This window comes from Myotis myotis, unplaced genomic scaffold, assembly GCF_014108235.1.
Source record: "Myotis myotis isolate mMyoMyo1 unplaced genomic scaffold, mMyoMyo1.p scaffold_m19_p_18, whole genome shotgun sequence".
Lineage (NCBI taxonomy): Eukaryota > Metazoa > Chordata > Mammalia > Chiroptera > Vespertilionidae > Myotis > Myotis myotis.
The window spans coordinates 38,266,350-38,283,768 of NW_023416322.1; the positions used below are offsets into that span (position 1 = coordinate 38,266,350).

The 17,419-nt window shown below is 44.4% G+C and overlaps 2 protein-coding genes across 4 annotated transcripts; one reads left to right on the forward strand and one right to left on the reverse strand.

Annotated features, from left to right (window-relative positions):
* Positions 1 to 439: 439 nt before the first annotated feature.
* On the reverse strand, positions 440 to 6,975 carry TMEM167B (transmembrane protein 167B). Of its 3 annotated transcripts, XM_036342932.1 has the most exons (4): positions 6,820 to 6,967; positions 6,304 to 6,348; positions 3,860 to 3,991; positions 440 to 2,850 (listed from the first exon to the last, which is right to left on the reverse strand). In XM_036342932.1, the coding sequence occupies exons 1-4, from the start codon at positions 6,827 to 6,829 to the stop codon at positions 2,768 to 2,770; spliced, it is 270 nt and encodes an 89-aa protein (XP_036198825.1). In that variant the 5' UTR covers positions 6,830 to 6,967; the 3' UTR covers positions 440 to 2,767. The 3 variants fall into 3 exon arrangements, with proteins under 3 accessions (XP_036198825.1, XP_036198828.1, XP_036198826.1); XM_036342935.1 differs by lacking the exon at positions 6,304 to 6,348 and having other exon boundaries at positions 3,799 to 3,991; positions 6,820 to 6,975; XM_036342933.1 differs by lacking the exon at positions 6,304 to 6,348 and having other exon boundaries at positions 6,820 to 6,969.
* Positions 6,976 to 10,503: 3,528 nt separating this feature from the next.
* Positions 10,504 to 16,976, forward strand: TAF13 (TATA-box binding protein associated factor 13). Its single transcript, XM_036342931.1, has 4 exons — positions 10,504 to 10,651; positions 11,430 to 11,508; positions 14,296 to 14,393; positions 15,331 to 16,976. Exons 1-4 carry the CDS (start codon positions 10,625 to 10,627, stop codon positions 15,499 to 15,501), a joined length of 375 nt encoding a protein of 124 aa, XP_036198824.1. The 5' UTR covers positions 10,504 to 10,624; the 3' UTR covers positions 15,502 to 16,976.
* The last annotated feature ends 443 nt before the right edge of the window (positions 16,977 to 17,419 follow it).

The window sequence follows — 17,419 nt, forward strand, 5'->3', positions numbered from 1 at the left end:
TATGTGTCGGAATCCCATTGGCTCAAGGGTTTTCTATGTGTGTGGTTGGTTAACCTAATATCATTTGAATGTTTACGGTTGGTAAGGGCAGATGCTACTTATATTTTAATAGCGGTAGTATGTAAAATGTATTGGGGAGTAATCTACCTTACTTGATACACCTCAAAATTTATATATATATATATATATATATATATATATATATATATATATATATATACATATATATGCTGATATATACAGTATAAACTGGTATATAGATCAGCTCCCCCCAAAGGAGAAAGCTCTCATAGATCCTGAACTATATGATACATTCACAGGGGTCAGCACAAATGATGGTATTAATTTATTTAAAAAGGTATTCTATGGGCAGAACCCAAGGGAATATGGAACAAAGTTCATTAAATTCAGCATGTGACAAATAAAATGGACAAAAACAGTAGGGAAAGAAATTTTATTTTCAAGAATTTGTGCAGACAATGGTGAATAAAAAATTGTATTTCAACTATAAAAAGCTGACTTCACGCCACCCTGGCATACAGAATTTATGGTGATGCCAGTAAGAGTCTGGGGCGATACTGCTATCCCCATTCTCCCACCTCTAAAAGACCCTCTTAGAGGAACCACTTCTATTAATTTTCAGTCAAAAAATATGACACATCAAGTAATGAGTTAAACAGGTTTCTGCTTATCTGCATATATAAAGTCAAATGAAATAAGCTGTGTGTTTTGTTTTGTTTTGCTGTAAATTGCCTTCACTCTGTGCACTTTTTGGTACATTCTGGAATGAAAATATCTCAAAATATTATAATTCAAGAGTTAAGATGACCCACCCAGGAGGCTGTAAAAAAATGGTTTGAATAACTAGAACAGTGAAATGGAACTAGTTTAAAATCTGAAACAGCTCTAAGCACAAAGCTTAGAGACATTAGCCCTATTAGAAAAAAAAGTCATTAAAGCTACACAGGAACAAGTGCAAACATGCTGAACTTGTATTTCCAGGGAGTGACACCCCTGGTGGCCGACAGGTTCCAAACTCACACCCACGAGGGGTAGCTCTTCTTTCCCTTTTCCTTTCTTTCATGTGAGATCCTCAGAAATGACCACTGAAAACATATGAATCATTGAAATGTTACCCTGTGGACCAATTCCTGAAGAGACAACAGCCACAACTCTGAGATGATTCGACATGTAGTGTTTACGTGATGACTTTCTGTACTTTGAGAAATCCTCAAAGACTAAACTGCCTATTTTAGAACCTAAAGTTCCTAGCAGCTTCTGTCCTTTTGGAGAAAGACAAAAGACAACTTACTGTCACACAGGGGCAACCACCATTACTTTGTCCACAGTCAAGTTTTGCTCTCATGGACAATCCATGGTAGACCTATGTCCATTCTCATGGTAGAACTATGTCCATGCCTGCTTTTTACAATTTTAGACCAACTTTTTTAAAAATAAAGAAGTTCTAGGCTTCAAAAATAAAACATTGGATCCTTTTGCTGAGACGAGGAGGGAATGGAGAAATCTTCCCTTCAAATGTTGTCACCCTCATTTTATTCATGGATTCTATGAATTGTTCAAATATGCCTATGAATATCAGCAACTTCTCTCACTCATTTGAATTTCTCATGTTCTTATAATACAGGATTTACAAGGGACAGCTAAAGAGGGTTTTACTATGAATAAAATTAAGAGTTGGCCAAGAAAAACAAGTAATCGACTAAAAATTGCCATAATAAACCAGATTTAAACAAAGAATAAGTTTGTATCTTGGATAACATGATAAAACTTCCATTTAACATCACAATCAATTTATACTAGACAGCTTTACTAGTAATATGAACTAATATACTAGATATATTTCTTCTACCCTAGCTGCAAATATATTAAATAATTATTTCTTCAATCGTTTCTCTTTTCCCTAGTGGTGGCATTTAAAATTGAGTAACAGCATGTAGCAGTCAGTAATTTAGAAAATATAAAAAGGCTTTAGGAAAACAGACAGTGGATTCATTTTCATATACCATTTGTTGGGGTGAAGTCTCCTCTTGGGGATACTGGTGAACAAAACCTTATTTCTTGTGAGTTCCTGCTTTCCGGTCTCACCACAGACAGACAATCCCACGTCTTATGGAGGCCCCGGTCATACCTTGGCAACCTCTCCAGCACACAGCATAGTGCTTTCATGCTCTCTTTGCAGTGAGGGCCATGTTCTCTTTCTTACACTGCCAGATGGATATATGAAAGATAAATTTCCAAAGCCCAAACATTTCTTGGCATGGTACAACTCCTGTTTCCTACCCAGTCCCCCCCACTTTCCTCCAGTTTGCCAAATCTAAATCAAAACAGTAAAAAAAAAAAAAGTCAAGTCTTGAAAATTATCTCCTTCCAAGAGATCTGAATACAGCTTATTCCTTCCCTAATGAGCCTCCATTTGAAAAGATCCTGACAAGGGCTGAGGAACAGAACAGGTGACAGGTTTTTAGGCAGGAGGTATGTAATGTTATCACCCAGGGGTGCAATTTATCTGGACGTTATGTGCTGTCTGCCGAGGACTGATGTAAGGATAATGGCTTTCTGGAGTCCCCTGAAGCATGACTAATGTTTGTAACCATGAGTTTTCCCCACATGTGGGAGGGGCAGGTGCTGTGGTGTCATCCTGGTGACTTTGATGATTTTAGCTGCACTCTCCTACGCTGGGTTCAGGCCCCAGGTTCTTCACCCTCGTCCCCTTGGTTGGCAGTTGATGAGATGGATGCTTTGGAATTCATTTTATAAACAGGACATAAAAGGCCATGAGGACGCAGGTGACCGCCACAGCAGCATGCAGCCTGGTTCCAATCACAGCAGCTAGCAGGCAAAAGTAAAAAGAGAAAAGAAATCACAGCCTGTCCTTCATATTAGTCCTCACTTTCAAGGTGATATATTTTTTTCCCTCCAAAATATATTTTTATTGATTTCAGAAAGGAAGGGAGAGGGAGAGAGAGAGAGAAACATCAATGATGAGAGAGAATCATCAATAGCCTGCTCCCTGTACTGGGGATCGAGCCTGCAACCAGGCATGTGCCCTTGACCGGGAATTGAACCATGATCTCCTGATTCATAGGTCGACACTTAATCACTGAGCCACACCAGCCAGGCTCAGGGTGATATTTAGAAATTTCTAGTCACAGATGAAGAGAGCTACCAATGGTCTCAAGAATCCACTTGGGAATGTATTGAAGTACTACCCTAGTTTCTAGATGAATATATTGTCTGTTTACATTTTGCCCTATTTTGCAAACATATTTAGGTAGTTAGGATTCCAGATGAAGGTGTCCATAATAAAATGTAAAAAAACATTTGAGCCTGGCCAGTGTGGCCCAGTGGTTGAGCACTGACCTATGAAACAGGAGGTCATGGGTGAATTCCTAGTCAGGGCACATGCCTGGGTTAAAGGTTAGATCCCCAGAAGGAGGTGTGCAGGAGGCAGCCGATTCATGATTCTCATCTATGATGTTTCTATCTTTCTCTCCCTCTCCCTTACTCTTTGAAATCAATAAAAATATTTTTTAATTTTTTTAAAAAAGCATTTGAGTTAATGAAAGCAAAACTTAAAAGACTCCAATACATTCTTTCCAGAACTTCAGGAAAACTTTTCCTTGGCAAACTATTCTTCCCAACAATTCCAGTCCAGTCTAAAATTGTTTTAATTTATCTACGTTTCCTCCGTGTAGAATATTAAAAGTACCTCGGCGCTAAAATCAACAATCATGTAAAAGTGAAACGAAATACGATCCTAGCCAATCTGACCCGCACCTTGCTGCACCCCACTGTCCAGAGACGGCAGTCCCCCCCTCCTGGGCAGATAGGCGCTCACCTTTGTAAAACACACCCCACACTCCCTTCTTCTCTGATAGCAGCCAGGTTTTGAGACGAGGAACTTTCTTGAAGTAGGCACAGGTGCACACAAAGAGCAAACCGAACACCAGAATCCCATCCAGGGAGTACACTGTCACGGGAAGAAAAGAAAACCGTCGGTGCTCGTCACTTTGGGGCAGGTGGTCCCGCTGCAGAAAGAACTCCAAGAAGCACAGAGTGATACACTATCGAGATGACAACCCCAACAGTGCCAACCCTTGACACGAGGGAGCCAGGTCCTGGGACGAGCAATGTTCGCTGCCTGTTCCCAAAGGCTGCTTGCAGGCATCCCCCTTACAATTTTACGGTGCCCTGCCCCGCCCCGCCCTGCCCTCCCCTTTTAAGAACTAGAAATCCTGAGGAAAGTGCGTCAGTTCATGTAGACTCCGCCTCCCCGGAATGGCTAGAGCTGGCAAGAGTTTGAGAGAGCGCTAAAATCCTCGGAGCCTCCGTTCAGAGAATTAAACATATTCTTATTACAAATCGCTCATGTGATAAAGAACAGCGAGATACTTAGCCGAGTCTCTGAGACCTGCATCTGTTGGAGAAAACGGTCAGGCGAAAAGTGAAGCTTAGAGAACAACATAGACTGATGAACAGGGACAGATCCAAAGACAGAGAAACAGCCATCAGACTATTAATCCCTAGAGGGAAAGTAGGGGAGGGTGGGGGTAAGGGGAAACGATCAAGGACTTGTATGCATGCAGATAAGCCAAACCAATGGACATGGACAACAGGGGGATGGGAGTATGGGGGGGGGGGGTTAATGGGGCGGAATGAGGACACATTTGTAATTCCTTAACTAATAAAGAATTTAAAGGTCAAAAAAAAGTGAAGCTTAAGGGAAATTGCAAGAGTTAGAATCCATATGACTACAGCTTTCCTACGTTTATTGTACACTTCGTGCATGATCCTCTTCTGCCAGGATAGCAAGATTCTTGTAAAAGATATATATATAGCCCTGACTGATTTGGCTCAGTGGATAGAGCGCCGGCCTGCGGACTGAAGGGTCCCAGGTTTGATTCCGGTCAAAGGCATGTACCTGGGTTGCAGGCACATCCCCAGTAGGGGGTGTGCAGGAGGCAACTGATATTTCTCTCTCATCGATGTTTCTAACTCTCTATTCCTCTCCCTTCCTCTCTGTAAAAAATCAATAAAATATATTTTTTAAAAAAGATATATATATATCTTTCCGAGGCTGCGACATTTCAACATAGGCGAACAATTGTGGGGGGACCTTGGAACAATTCTATGTAAACTTAGCGATTTCTTGTACATGGACAATAAATCACCTAACTCAGTGGTCGGCAAACCGCAGCTCGCGAGTCACATGCGGCTCTTTGGCCCCTTGAGTGTGGCTCTTCCACAAAATACCACGTGCGGGCGCGCACGTACAGTGCGACTGAAACTTCGTGGCCCATGCACAGAAGTCGGTTTTCGGCCTGGGCGAGTCTATTTTGAAGAAGTGGCGTTAGAAGTGGGGGGTGTCAGTCGGTCGGTCGCAGCGCAGTCGGGCAGGCGGGCTGGGGAAGGTACATTGTTTTGAGGTATGTTCGCTGAGGTCGACCCCTTCCAACTCTCCCATCCACACTCGTCTATCTGAAACAAGTATACAAGACCAGTGTGGATGGGAGAGTTGGAAGGGGTCGACCTCAGCGAACGTACCTCAGTCAGATTGAGGAAGTTAGGAGTACCCTAATTAAGTTAATAACAATGTACCTACCTATGTAGTTTAAGTTTAAAAAATTTGGCTCTCAAAAGAAATTTCAATCGTTGTACTGTTGCTCTTTGGCGCTGTTGACTAATGAGTTTGCCGACCACTGCCCTAACTGCAGAAAGAAAAAAAGATACCAAACCACAAAAGGGGGGAGGGTAATTATGTGTCAGACCGCTCCCTTATTTCCTGGCTCGGATGATTTCTGCTCTGGGTGATGTCCCTTCTCCTGTGCCCAGTAACCCCAGATCTCTGACGGCCAGGAAGCTCCAAGAGGGTAATGGACAGCCGCTGCCAGCTCTGCCCGCTGCATCTCCTCGCCTCCTTCCTAAGTCTCTCCGCGAGGAGTCACACAAGAGTTGAGTAAGTTAACACACTAAGTCTCTATGGAGAATGATACCTTCACGGGCTAGTCTCCTCCTCCCATAAGGTTTTGCAGGCAATGCCAAAGCTCACAGGGAGGTGAAATGTGAGTCTCCGGTGCTTTTGAGAAATGCGTTCCTGAGCCCCTCAGATCACACTACCTCAGAGGCTCTCTCCTTTCCTGCAAGGCTGACTCCACAGACTGCAAAAGCCCCGCCTCCTGCCCTTCCCTGGAATTCAGAGATCTCCTACACAAACTGTTTGGGAAACTAGGTCAGATAAACAGGGAGGCAACGGGCACATCGTTCAGAAGAGGCAGTACCTACCCAACACCGGCTCGGGTCTCCAGATGCAATCACCCAAACAGAACACTTTTTGCAAAATAAGACACTTTTTTTAGGCTCTACATTCACCCCTCAAAAGTGTGGGGCTTGAGATCCTTTGTGATTTCTCGGCCTCCTAACGAGCCTACTCTCAGAAAGTACGAGAACGTAGGGGGCTGGGAGGAAAATCCTCTCTTTTCCCGGTGCTGAACGTTAGCAGGTAAAGCAATCGTTCAACCGGAGTGGCCATTCCCGGAGGCGAGGAGGGGGGGGGCAGGGAAAGCACAGGGGAGGGAGAGAGGACGCGGGGTGCGGACACGAGAGGCACTGGGGTCCTAGATGGTAGCCGCACCGGGGAACCGGGGAGGGATCTGGAGGCCAGAGGTCAGGGCACCCAAAGAGGCCAAGAGGGCTGAGCGGGGAGGGGGCGGGGAGAACGGCCACGTCAGTCCCGGCTCCGCCCGCCACGTTGCCCCTCGTCCTCCCCTCACTTCCTCCACTCGGGGCGTTGGCGCTCACCGTTCGTCATGGCGGCTGAGCCCGGGCCTGGCTAGGGGGTCCGGGATCAGCGGTGGCAGGAGCGCAGGTGGGGGAACCCAGCTCCCGCTTGACACTTCCCGATCCCGGCCGCAGCGACGGGTAGGGACCGTAGTACGCAGGCGCAAGGGCAGGCAGGCGAGCGCCGAACGCAATCAGGGGTGGCTAGCAGATTGCCGAGCGAGGGACCCGATGTGGGTGGGGCTTGCGTGCTTCTATCTCAGAAGCGCGTGGTCCGGGAGGCGTCCTGCGTGGCCATGGTAACCAAGTCTCTTCCGGGTGCCGGTGCGGAAGAGGTGCTGGGACGTACCCTGACCGTTTACTTTGCCGGTGAAAAGGTAAGGAGTTGCACTTTGTGTTGTAGTGTGTGAGGTGGCAGCTCCTGTGTCCGTTTGTACGTCTGCAGCCCTCCTGCAACAGAGAAGGCTGGGTCCCGGGCTTCCGCTCAAGAGCCTGGCCCCCGGGGTCAAGAGGGGGCCCCAGGGGCCTCCAGGACTGCCCTTGCCGCGCGGCTCTTTCTGACTTCTTATGGAAAACTGGATAGCCAGGCTGCGTCTGAACTTCCTAAATGAAATAAGGAAATTATAACAAAAACGAGCCTCATATTTCAGATCACAAAGCTCCACGTTGTCGGGAAACATTCAGATAATTGCCAGTTTGTTTCAGGGGAGTCTCCATTATCTCCTGTATTTAGTTAATGTTGGGATCACCTCGGCCACTGTCACCAGAAACAGGCGATTGTCTGGACAGCGCTTCCCACAACACAACACTTTCACAAGCTGGCGAGAGTTTTTAGTCAGTTTTTAGGGAGGGTAGGGCGTGGGGTGGGGATGGGTAGAGACAAAGTCACAGATTACATTTTGTACATTTAAATACCTAATTACACACAACTCGACCTTCTTTATTAGACTCCGGGCGGGAGAGCGACAAAGTCCCCGGAGATGAAAGTGTAAGGTTAGGATCCCGCAGTGGTAGCCAAGCTGCGGAAGGGATTCACCGCCCCTGTCCCAGTGCCATCTGCTGGCTGTGCCCTGCTTGGTCACGCAGGAGAAAAGCCACCCGAGCCTCCTAGATGCAGGACAGACTCTTTGAGATAATACACATAAATGTAGAATAAAAAACAAACAAACAAATGGAAGATATACGGGCCCAAACTCAAAAGAAGGCCAGATATATGCCAACACACACACACACAGTGATTAGTTGTCTAGCTACTATTTCAAAGGACAGTGAAAGATCACAACATCCTACGCTGATTACACAGTTACTTTTCACTCTGCTCAGAAATTGCCCTTTTCTCTTTCTCCTTTTTTTATGTCTTCTCCTTCCTACTCCTTCTTCCCACTCATTCATAATTTCTTCCTTACTTTTCCCTCCACCACATTTTTTTTCCAATTTTTATAAAGTAGTTTACCTGTTTTTATATAAAGCAAATCTCACCAGATTTTTATTTCAAAATCAGTTATACCAAGAATTTCATATTTTAAAAAATTAGAGTATTCTGTTTTTCTCTGTAAAATTGGGGTACCATGGTTGTTCCTTTCTAGGGTTGTTGAAGGATTCAGCGAATTATTATTTACAACATCTGGCATGAAGTGCCCCAGAAATGTTAGCTATTACTCTTGTTGTTGTTTGTTTATTTAAAAATATATTTACCAGTGTCTACTTCATGCTGGGCACTTTGCTAGATTTGCAGGAATAAAGGTAAAAATGAGTCCCTGCCCTCAGGTAACAAACTTTATAGGAGAAGATATATGAATAAACACATTTTAACAGAGCACAGGCATGTGTGTGTAAAGGACATTATCTTTGGTCCTCACTATTTGGCAGAATATTTTTTCAAGAAGAAACCTGAGGCTCAAAGAAGGAACATGAGTGAGATAAGATTGCTAGCTAGGATCCAAACCTAGGTCTGTCTGTCTGACTTCAAAGCTCCCTCCTGTTATCACACTGTCTCAGATTAGGATGCTGTCACTGATACGGATCTCTGATGATTTTGTTTCAAGCATTAATGTTTCTTTCACCCCACAGCCTCACATCAGGCCAAAGCCTGGGTCACTAGCTCTTGCAGCTCAACTGTGAGAAATAAGTAGAGCCCTCCCGGCTGGGGGACTCAATTCAGACAGTCCTCTCAGTTCATTTCAGCCTTCGCTGGAGGACAGGCAGTTGTTGCCAAACTCCTGTCAGTCAAGAACAGTGGCCTGTTTGTTACGGTTGTTTCGGTCACTGTGACAAACACTAATCAGTCTGGGAACCATGACGATGGCATTCTGGTTTAACCAAAGAGTAAGTCCCGTCCCCAAAGGCACAGCTCACAACAATAGCTTCATTTGAATTACAACATATTTGAAAAGGGATGTCAAACAGGCATTCATTTCTGCTGCAAATATTTGTTCCAGGACTTTTAAGTGTCACGAATGCACGAACCTTTGGGAGCTCAGAGATGAAAGAGAAACACTCTGTTCTTAATAAGTTTAAGATTTAGTGGACAAGATAAGCTGGGTGTATAAATAACCAGAAAATACAGTAGAAAGCGAGAAGTGTTGCAGGGAAATGGAACCAGGGCTGTGGGAGTGTAAGGGAGAAAGTGCTTTTGGCTGAGAGCACCCGGAAGGCTTGATGGAGGAGCAGACATTTCAGCTGGGCCTGAAAGGCATGTAGCATTTCCATAGAAAGGAAAGGAGTAAAAGTGCTGAAAGGCACGGAGATGGGAAAGTACAAGGTAAGTCGGGGCACAGCACTTTCCTCCCTCCTTCACTGGCTAACTCCATTCATCGCTCAGGTCTCAGTTCAAACCTCACTTTCTCAAAGGAGCCTTCTCAGACCTTCTTGGGCCCCCTTCCCCCATCACAAGCTTCCAGAGCATATATTATCTCTGTAATTCATGCCCCCCCCCCCCTTACAGGCCCCCAGGATACCCACAACTTCTGTCCCACCTGGCTACAAATTGTGACCTCCTCTCCCTTGTATTCTATTATTTGCTGGAACATCTCACAGAACTCAGGACAATACTTAGGTCTACCAGTCTATTCAAGGATATGATCAAGGACACAAATGAACAGCCAGATGAAGAGAGATATTAGGTGAGGTTTGGGAGGGTTCCAGTGAAGAGCGCCTGTCCCTGTGGAGTTGGGGTACGGTACCCTCCCAGTATGTGGATGTTTCCCCCACCCCGGAGGCTCTCTGAAACTCCTACGATTGGGCTTTTTATGCCTCACGTGTAAGTACAATCAACTCCATTCCCAGCCTTTCTCCCCTCTCTGGAGAATGGGTGGGTGGGGTTGAAAATTCGAAGCTTTACTAGTAGTAAAGAACAATATCCCCAATAACCAACACAAAGCTTGGCATGAATAACAGTGGAACTCCAAGTTATTGAAATTGTTTAAATACACGCTTGGGGCAGCCCAAGGCCGCCGGCTAGCCCCACAACCATCCATTCATTGCTTGGCAGTCCCGAATCGGATAGTGGGGACCCCCATGCAGAAGCACATGGAGGGTGACCACCAGGCACACGCCGCCAGGGCTTCCTTTTCTTTGCCGTTTAATTCCTTCTTGGTGGTTTTAGAGTCAGGAGCTCATTCCTACTGCCCTAAAGAGCTTATCGGCTCCGCCCTTAGGCGGGACCACGCGTCCCCACCCTTTCCGGTCCCGCCCGATTAGGCCCCGCCCAACCCATTGCGTCACCGGAAGTGCGGCGGCGGAAGTAGTAAAAGCCGCACGAAGGTCTGAGACGTCTCCTTTGAGAAAGTAGTAAAAGCGGGCCGGGCGCTGTGGGCTGGCCGGTGGGATGGCGGATGAGGAAGAGGACCCCACCGTGAGTGACCACCTCTGTTCCCACCCGCTCTTGCCTTCACTGCCCCGGGGACAGTGGCGGAGGCCGGGGTCGGAGTCGGGTCTGCTTTCCTGAGTGACTTCAGCCGGGAGAGTCGGGGACTCGACGCGGTGCCCAGCCTTTCCCTTCCGTTCGCTTTTCGAGGGCGTGGGGCCGGGCGTGGAGCGGGGAGCGGAAGGCGGCCCCCGACCCTGGCGTTTGGTCCACACCTGCCAGACGCCCCTCGTGACGCCTGGAGAATCGTCGGAGGCCCGAGCGAATGTTTCTTAGCGCTCCCGGCGAGCCAGCAGCTCAGCTGCTCACAACACTGCCCCCTCGCTGTCCAGTGTGGACCGGAAGTGGGAGCCTGGGTTTCACAACTTCCGTTGCCCGCGAGCAAGTCATTTCAGTTTGGTTCTCGGGGTCCATGGCATTCAGTGGGGCGGAGGCTTCCTTAAGGCGCCTTCCCAGCTTTGCTTCAGCACCAACTCCCGCACTAGTGAGACTGCCTAGCAGTGGGCCAACACGGCGTTGGGGGGGAAAGGGTAGTCAATGGAATCCCCCCGGGAGGGGCAGTTGGGGGATTTGCTAGGGACATTATGGAAGCCGTTCCTGCTTGAGCCGGAGGTTGGACTAAAATGCTGTGGTTTCCCAAGTGTCTGCTGCTCGCCGTAGGCTTCCTGGCATGATGTCAGTGTCGAAAGTGGAGGGGGGCTGAATTATTAAAAAACCAGTGCCGTGCAATGGCTTGACATTTCTCTCTATACATTTTAACTTGTAGTTTGAGGAAGAAAATGAAGAAATTGGAGGAGGTGCAGAAGGTGGGCAGGGTAAAAGAAAGAGACTTTTTTCTAAAGAATGTAAGTAATATTTACAATGATTCTATTGCAGATGATTGAAATGTTTTGGACATGTGCATTCAAAGTAGATTTCTTGTTCTGGCCCAGCGGATGTGGACCAGTGGTTGAGCATTGACCTATGAACCAGGAGGTCCTGGTTTGATTGCCGGTCAGGGCACATGCCTGGGTTGTGGGCTCCATCCCCAGTGGGGGGTGTGCAGGAGGCAGGCAATGGGCTTCTCTCTAATTGATGTTTCTATCTCTCTATCCCTCTCCCTCTCTCTAAAATCAGTAAAAATATATTTAAAAAAACACACAACAAAAACAAAGTAGATTTATGTTTCTGAATTATTTCCCAGTAGGGACACTATTCTCAGACTTGCCTGTGAAATTCTGTTTAATTTGTGAATCATAGCTAGTAATGATCCTAACCACAATTTACATACACACATATATAAATACTAGAGGCTCGGTGCATGAATTCCTGCACGGGTGGAGTCCCTCAGGGTGGCCCAGCTTGTTACCCAGCCTCGAAGCCCCACCTGGCACTCCTCCTTGGCCTGGCACTGCCCCCTCACATGTTCCACCATCCCATGAGGGGTGATCGATTGGGGCAGGCCCCCTGTCTGGCTCCCTCAGCACCTGGGAGCCAGGCTCCGCCCCTTGCCACGGCTGCTGGTCACCCTCAGCGGGGTGGTTGGGTCCCCACTCGCACCTCCCTTGGCCTGGCACCGCACCTCCCTTGGCCTGGCACCGCCCACTCACCTGCTCCACCATCCGGCCCCAGTCCCGCTCCTGCTCTCCTCAGGGCTCATCAGGGCTGCAGCGCCTCCATGGCTGCCTGCTGCCAGCGCAGTGTTGCCAACACCTGCCTTGTTCTGCGCTGCCCCCTGGGGTCAGTGCACATCATAGCGAGCGGTTGCCTGAGGGGACAATTTGCATATTAGGCTTTTATTTTATAGGATGTATATTCATATACATACACACACACACACACTTTTTTTTTTTCAAGCGAGGAAATGCAATCAGTGTTTCGATTCAAGGCCTAAGAGCATACCTCCATTTCTTCCCTTGTCCCACACCTTTGCCACAGTAGAAGCAGGGACTTTTGACCAAAGGTTAGGATGAATCCTGGAACATGCTGAGCCTAGAAGTTAAATTGGAGCGCTGGACTAAGGCAGGAGGTGGTGAACAGCGCAGGGTCTTATGGTGGCATAGAGATTATAATGTGTCCGCCCTCCATTCTACTCCCTCCGTCGGCAGGTTTGACCCTTTTTGTCAAACTGGTCCAGGCCAAATTCTGAAAGGCACCATGAGAATTTGCTCTTCATCTCCCATTCCGGCTCCCTTACGTATAGTTATGGCTGAGTATTGACAAATAGGGCAGTTCATTGATGCTGAATCAGATGTAAACAGTTCCCAGAGGCTCTTGAAACTGCAGGGCCATTATGTCTGTCTCTTTGTTTGTTTTTTACCACTCACATTTCTCTCCATATCTCAGTTCCTCGCCTATAGCTGACTGCTCCTTATTCCATCTCTGATGACATGTACTCCATTTGTTTGTGGTTTTACTTCTTTTGTCAGCATCCGAAGGGGACTCCTCCACCTGGGCACCCCAGAGTGATGCTTGCATAGTCGGTTCTTAGCAGAAACTTTTATTCTATGTGGATTGCTTTATTTTTATGATGACAAGAATTTGGAATCTTCACAGCTTGTCTTACTGGAATATATCTTACTAAGATCTGTTCTCCTGATCACAGACCCTTAACCAGATACAGTTTACATATTTCCTATGTAATATGTTTTCCAGTGAAACATATTGCCCTACTAGTAAAGTTTACATCTTCAGGAAAAATAATAAGAGTATTATTATTTTTGGAGAATCCTGGCAGACATTACTTTAGCCATGTCATCAAAAGTTTAATATTTTTGTATGTCTTTTTTTATTGATTTTAGAGAGAGGAAGGGAGAGAGAGAGAGAGAAACATCAATGATAAGAGAGAATCATTGATTGGCTGCCTCTTGTACAACCCCTACTGGGGATCGAGTCCGAAACCCGGGCATGTGCCCTGACCTGGAATCGAACCTCCTGGTTCAGCGGTCGCCAACCTTTCGGACCTCACACATCACCAGTGGTCTGCAGACCACGAGTTGGCAACTGCTGTCCTGGTTCATTGGCCGACACTCAACCACTGAGCCACATGGGCCAGGCTCGAATTTTCTTTTTAATTCCTCGCCTGAGGATATGTTTTTATTGATTTTTAGGGGGAGAGGGAGGGAAAGAGAGCAACACTGATTGGTTGCTTTTTTTTTTTTTAATATGTACTAGAATATATGTCTATGTATGTATATACGGTATATTTTTGTTGTTGTTAATCCTCACCCGAGGATATTTTTCCATTGATTTTTAGGGAGAGTAGAAGAGAGAGGGAAAGAGAGAAACATCGATGTGAGAGAAACACATCGACTGGTTGCCTCCTGCACGAGCCCTGACCAGGGCCGGGGCCAGGGAGGAACCTGCAACCAAAGTTCGTGCCCTTGACTGGAACTGAATCCAGGATCCTTTGGCTCTATCCATTGAGCAAAACTAGCTAGAGCTTGGTTGCTTGTATGCACATTCACTGACGATCAAACCCACAACCTAGGTATGTGTCCTGACTGGGAATTATACCCACAACCTTTTGGTTTACAGGATGATTCTTACCTAACTGAGTCACCTGGCCAGGGCAACTTGACTCAGTTCTAATTTGAAAACATTATTGATCAAGTGATTAAATTTGTCCAGTAAGAATGATTTTTCTTTTACAGTACGATGTATGATGTATGGGTTTGGGGATGACCAGAATCCTTATACTGAGTCGGTGGATATTCTTGAAGACCTTGTTATAGAGTTCATCACTGAAATGGTAAGATATTTTTTTTTGTTATTGGTCTTAGTTAATTGAAAAAAAGATTTTAAATTCAAACTTACAGATAAGACTAGAACTATGGCATCCTTTAGAAATAAGATATTCATGTGAGTGCCTGTTTTGTGGAAGTTACTGATTACTATTTATCATTAGGAATGGAGATTGTATATGTGTGTGTATGTACATACACATATATGAGACACCTAGTATAGAGACACTATTGCTAAGATTTTGGTGAATATTCTTGTCTTTTTGCACATATTTTTAAAATTTATAAAATTGAAATTATATAGTTATATACACTCTTATAATCTGTTTTGTTGTTGTTGTTGTTTTCCATTTAGGTAAGCCTAGAACATTTTCCCCATGTCATTGCATAACACTATATTTTTAATGGTTTCATAAAATTGAATGGATGTGCTCAAATTTATTTAAAGCCTTAATATTTAGTTTCCCTTTTTTTAGTCATCAGGAATAATGCTATGATGAACCTTTGCTTTTGCACAGGATGAATCTTTAATGACAGAGGGTGAGATTTGATTTTAAGAAAGCCACCAATATTGAGATGGACACAAATTTTAAATGAAATGGGTAATTACAAAGAAATTACAAAATTATTTTACACAGTGAAGGCACAAACTACATATATCAAAAATCAAATAAAGAAACATCAGTAAATTTGATAGATTTTGTGTCTTAATATTAAAAAATGTCTATAAAGCATTAAGAGAAACAGTGCTAATCACATAGTAGAAAGTGGATAGAGGTATGAATAGAAGATAATTCACAAATGAATAGCTGTAATAGAAGAGAAAAGTCTTCAAACTCACCAGTATTAAACATGCAAATTTAAAAGAATGATAAATACATGCAAATTAAAACTAAAATATATTTTAAAAAATCAATTGAATTTAATATGCTTTTTTTGCAATAGACTCACAAGGCAATGTCAATTGGAAGACAAGGGCGGGTACAAGTTGAAGATATCGTCTTTCTGATACGGAAGGACCCAAGGAAGTTTGCGAGGGTTAAAGATTTGCTTACTATGAATGAAGAATTGAAACGAGCTAGGAAAGCATTTGATGAAGCAAACTACGGATCTTGACAACTTTGGAACTTACTGAAGCTTCCTTATCTTTTGGGGAGACCATATATATAACCATATGTTTTCCATAGGAAGGTCCCCATAACTAGCGATGTAAGTGAAAGGTGGAGAAGCACGAAGTTTCCCACCTTCATTTTCATGTCTTCTATTTAAGACTGATATTTGAGCCCTAACCGGTTTGGCTCAGTAGGTAGAGCATTGGCCTGCGGACTGAATGGTCTCAAGGTTCAATTCCGGTCAAGGGCACATGCCTGGGTTGCGGGCTCGATCCCCAAGGCAGCCTATCAATGGTTCTCTCTCATCATTGATATTTCTATCTCCCTCTCCCTTCCTCTCTGGAATCAATAAAAATATATTTAAAAAGAAAAAAGAAAAAAAAGTGATACTGGAGCCTTTAACTGCCTGCCATTATACAGCCATACTTGAATTACTTACTGGGTTTTAATGACCATACATAAGTTAAAGGATCTTGCAAACCATGTAGTACCTTCTGACTTCTGACTCTCTAAACCAGTGGTCGCCAACCGGTGTTCCATGGGACACTGGTGGTTCGTGAGGTCTAAAAGGTTGGCGACTGCTGAATTCTAAACAATGAAGTATTTATGTATTAGGTGCATTTGTGCCGTTGTGGGGCATGATCTTTATTTTATTTTTTTAAATAATTCTTTATTGTTGAAAGTATTACATATGTCCCCTTTTTCCTCCCTTTGGCCCCCTCCAGCTTCCCCCTCCAGGTCATGCTCTTTAATATGTGAACTCTAAATGGCATCTTTGACTTTCTGATAGCTAAGACATGATAATTAAAACAATGTTTTCAGACTACAGTAATCTGAGAGGTTATTAAAAGATAGTAAAATGGTTTGTGTTTCTTTTAAGGAGAAGATGATAGAAGAAAGTACAGTCTTTTGTAGGAGTGTTTATCTGTCGTAAGGTAATACTTTGTTTTAATATTCTTTCCTTTTGATAGAATGCTTACTGGGAGGGAGAAATTAAAAGGTTCATGTGAGTGCTTCATGTTAAAGGCTTTTTTGATTTAAAACCTCTAGGGCATATACGATTTGTCAGGTTTTAAGAAAACTCTTTCCCAGGTCAGATTTCCCTTCTGTATAAAAATAAATGCTTTCAGTAGCAGGAATGGCATTGTTAAAAAGCTGACAGCAGGACAAGCATTTAGGTGTTTTATTAACATTTGTTAGTACTTGTTCATTGTGGAATTGTGTACTTGACTAAACCATATGTGGTTATGGAAACTACTTTTGTAGATCAGGATATACAGCTTTTGTGTGTATTTAGCTTATTGTATTATTATTGTACTTAGCTTAAAATCAGGATTAAATTGCATCTAGAGGGATCACTGAATATTACTCTGAAACTGAATGTGTGCCACTTCTGAACACCTATAAATCAGTCCTGGAGAATTTTACTTTCTTACCCTATTTAAGGTCTGAAAAATTAAAAAAAGATCAATACTATAATTTGACTGTGTGTGATTTATCAGCTTTTTTCTCCCACTTAAAATATAATTCTAGCTGCTTAATCTCACTAAAGTCTCTATACTATTAGTATAATGCACTTTAGTTGATAGTGAGATTCAAGGTAGCTGGGCTGATCTTTTTGTTATTTAAAAAAGTGAAAACCAGCCCGGCTGGCGTGGTTCAGCTGGTGTGGTTCAGTGGTCGACCTATGAACCAGGAAGTCACAGTTCGATTCCCAGTCAGGGCACATGCCCAGGTGGCGGGCTCAATCCCCAGTGTGGGGTGTGCAGAAGGCAGCCAATCAATGATTCTCATCATTGATGTTTCTATCTCTCTAGCCCTCTCCCTTCCTCTCTGAAATAAAAAAATATATATATTAAAATAAAATATAAAAGTAAAAACCAGTTGAAAAGCTACTCCAGACTAAGCTGAAATAAAAAATG

Coding starts and splice junctions, on each gene's coding strand:
- TAF13 (XM_036342931.1), top strand. CDS start 10,625: ATGGCGGATGAGGAAGAGGACCCCACC. Junction 10,652..11,429: donor ATGAGGAAGAGGACCCCACC/GTGAGTGACCAC, acceptor TTTAACTTGTAG/TTTGAGGAAGAAAATGAAGA. Junction 11,509..14,295: donor GAGACTTTTTTCTAAAGAAT/GTAAGTAATATT, acceptor TTTCTTTTACAG/TACGATGTATGATGTATGGG.
- TMEM167B (XM_036342935.1), bottom strand. Junction 2,851..3,798: donor GGACAGTGGGGTGCAGCAAG/GTGCGGGTCAGA, acceptor TTTGCCTGCTAG/CTGCTGTGATTGGAACCAGG.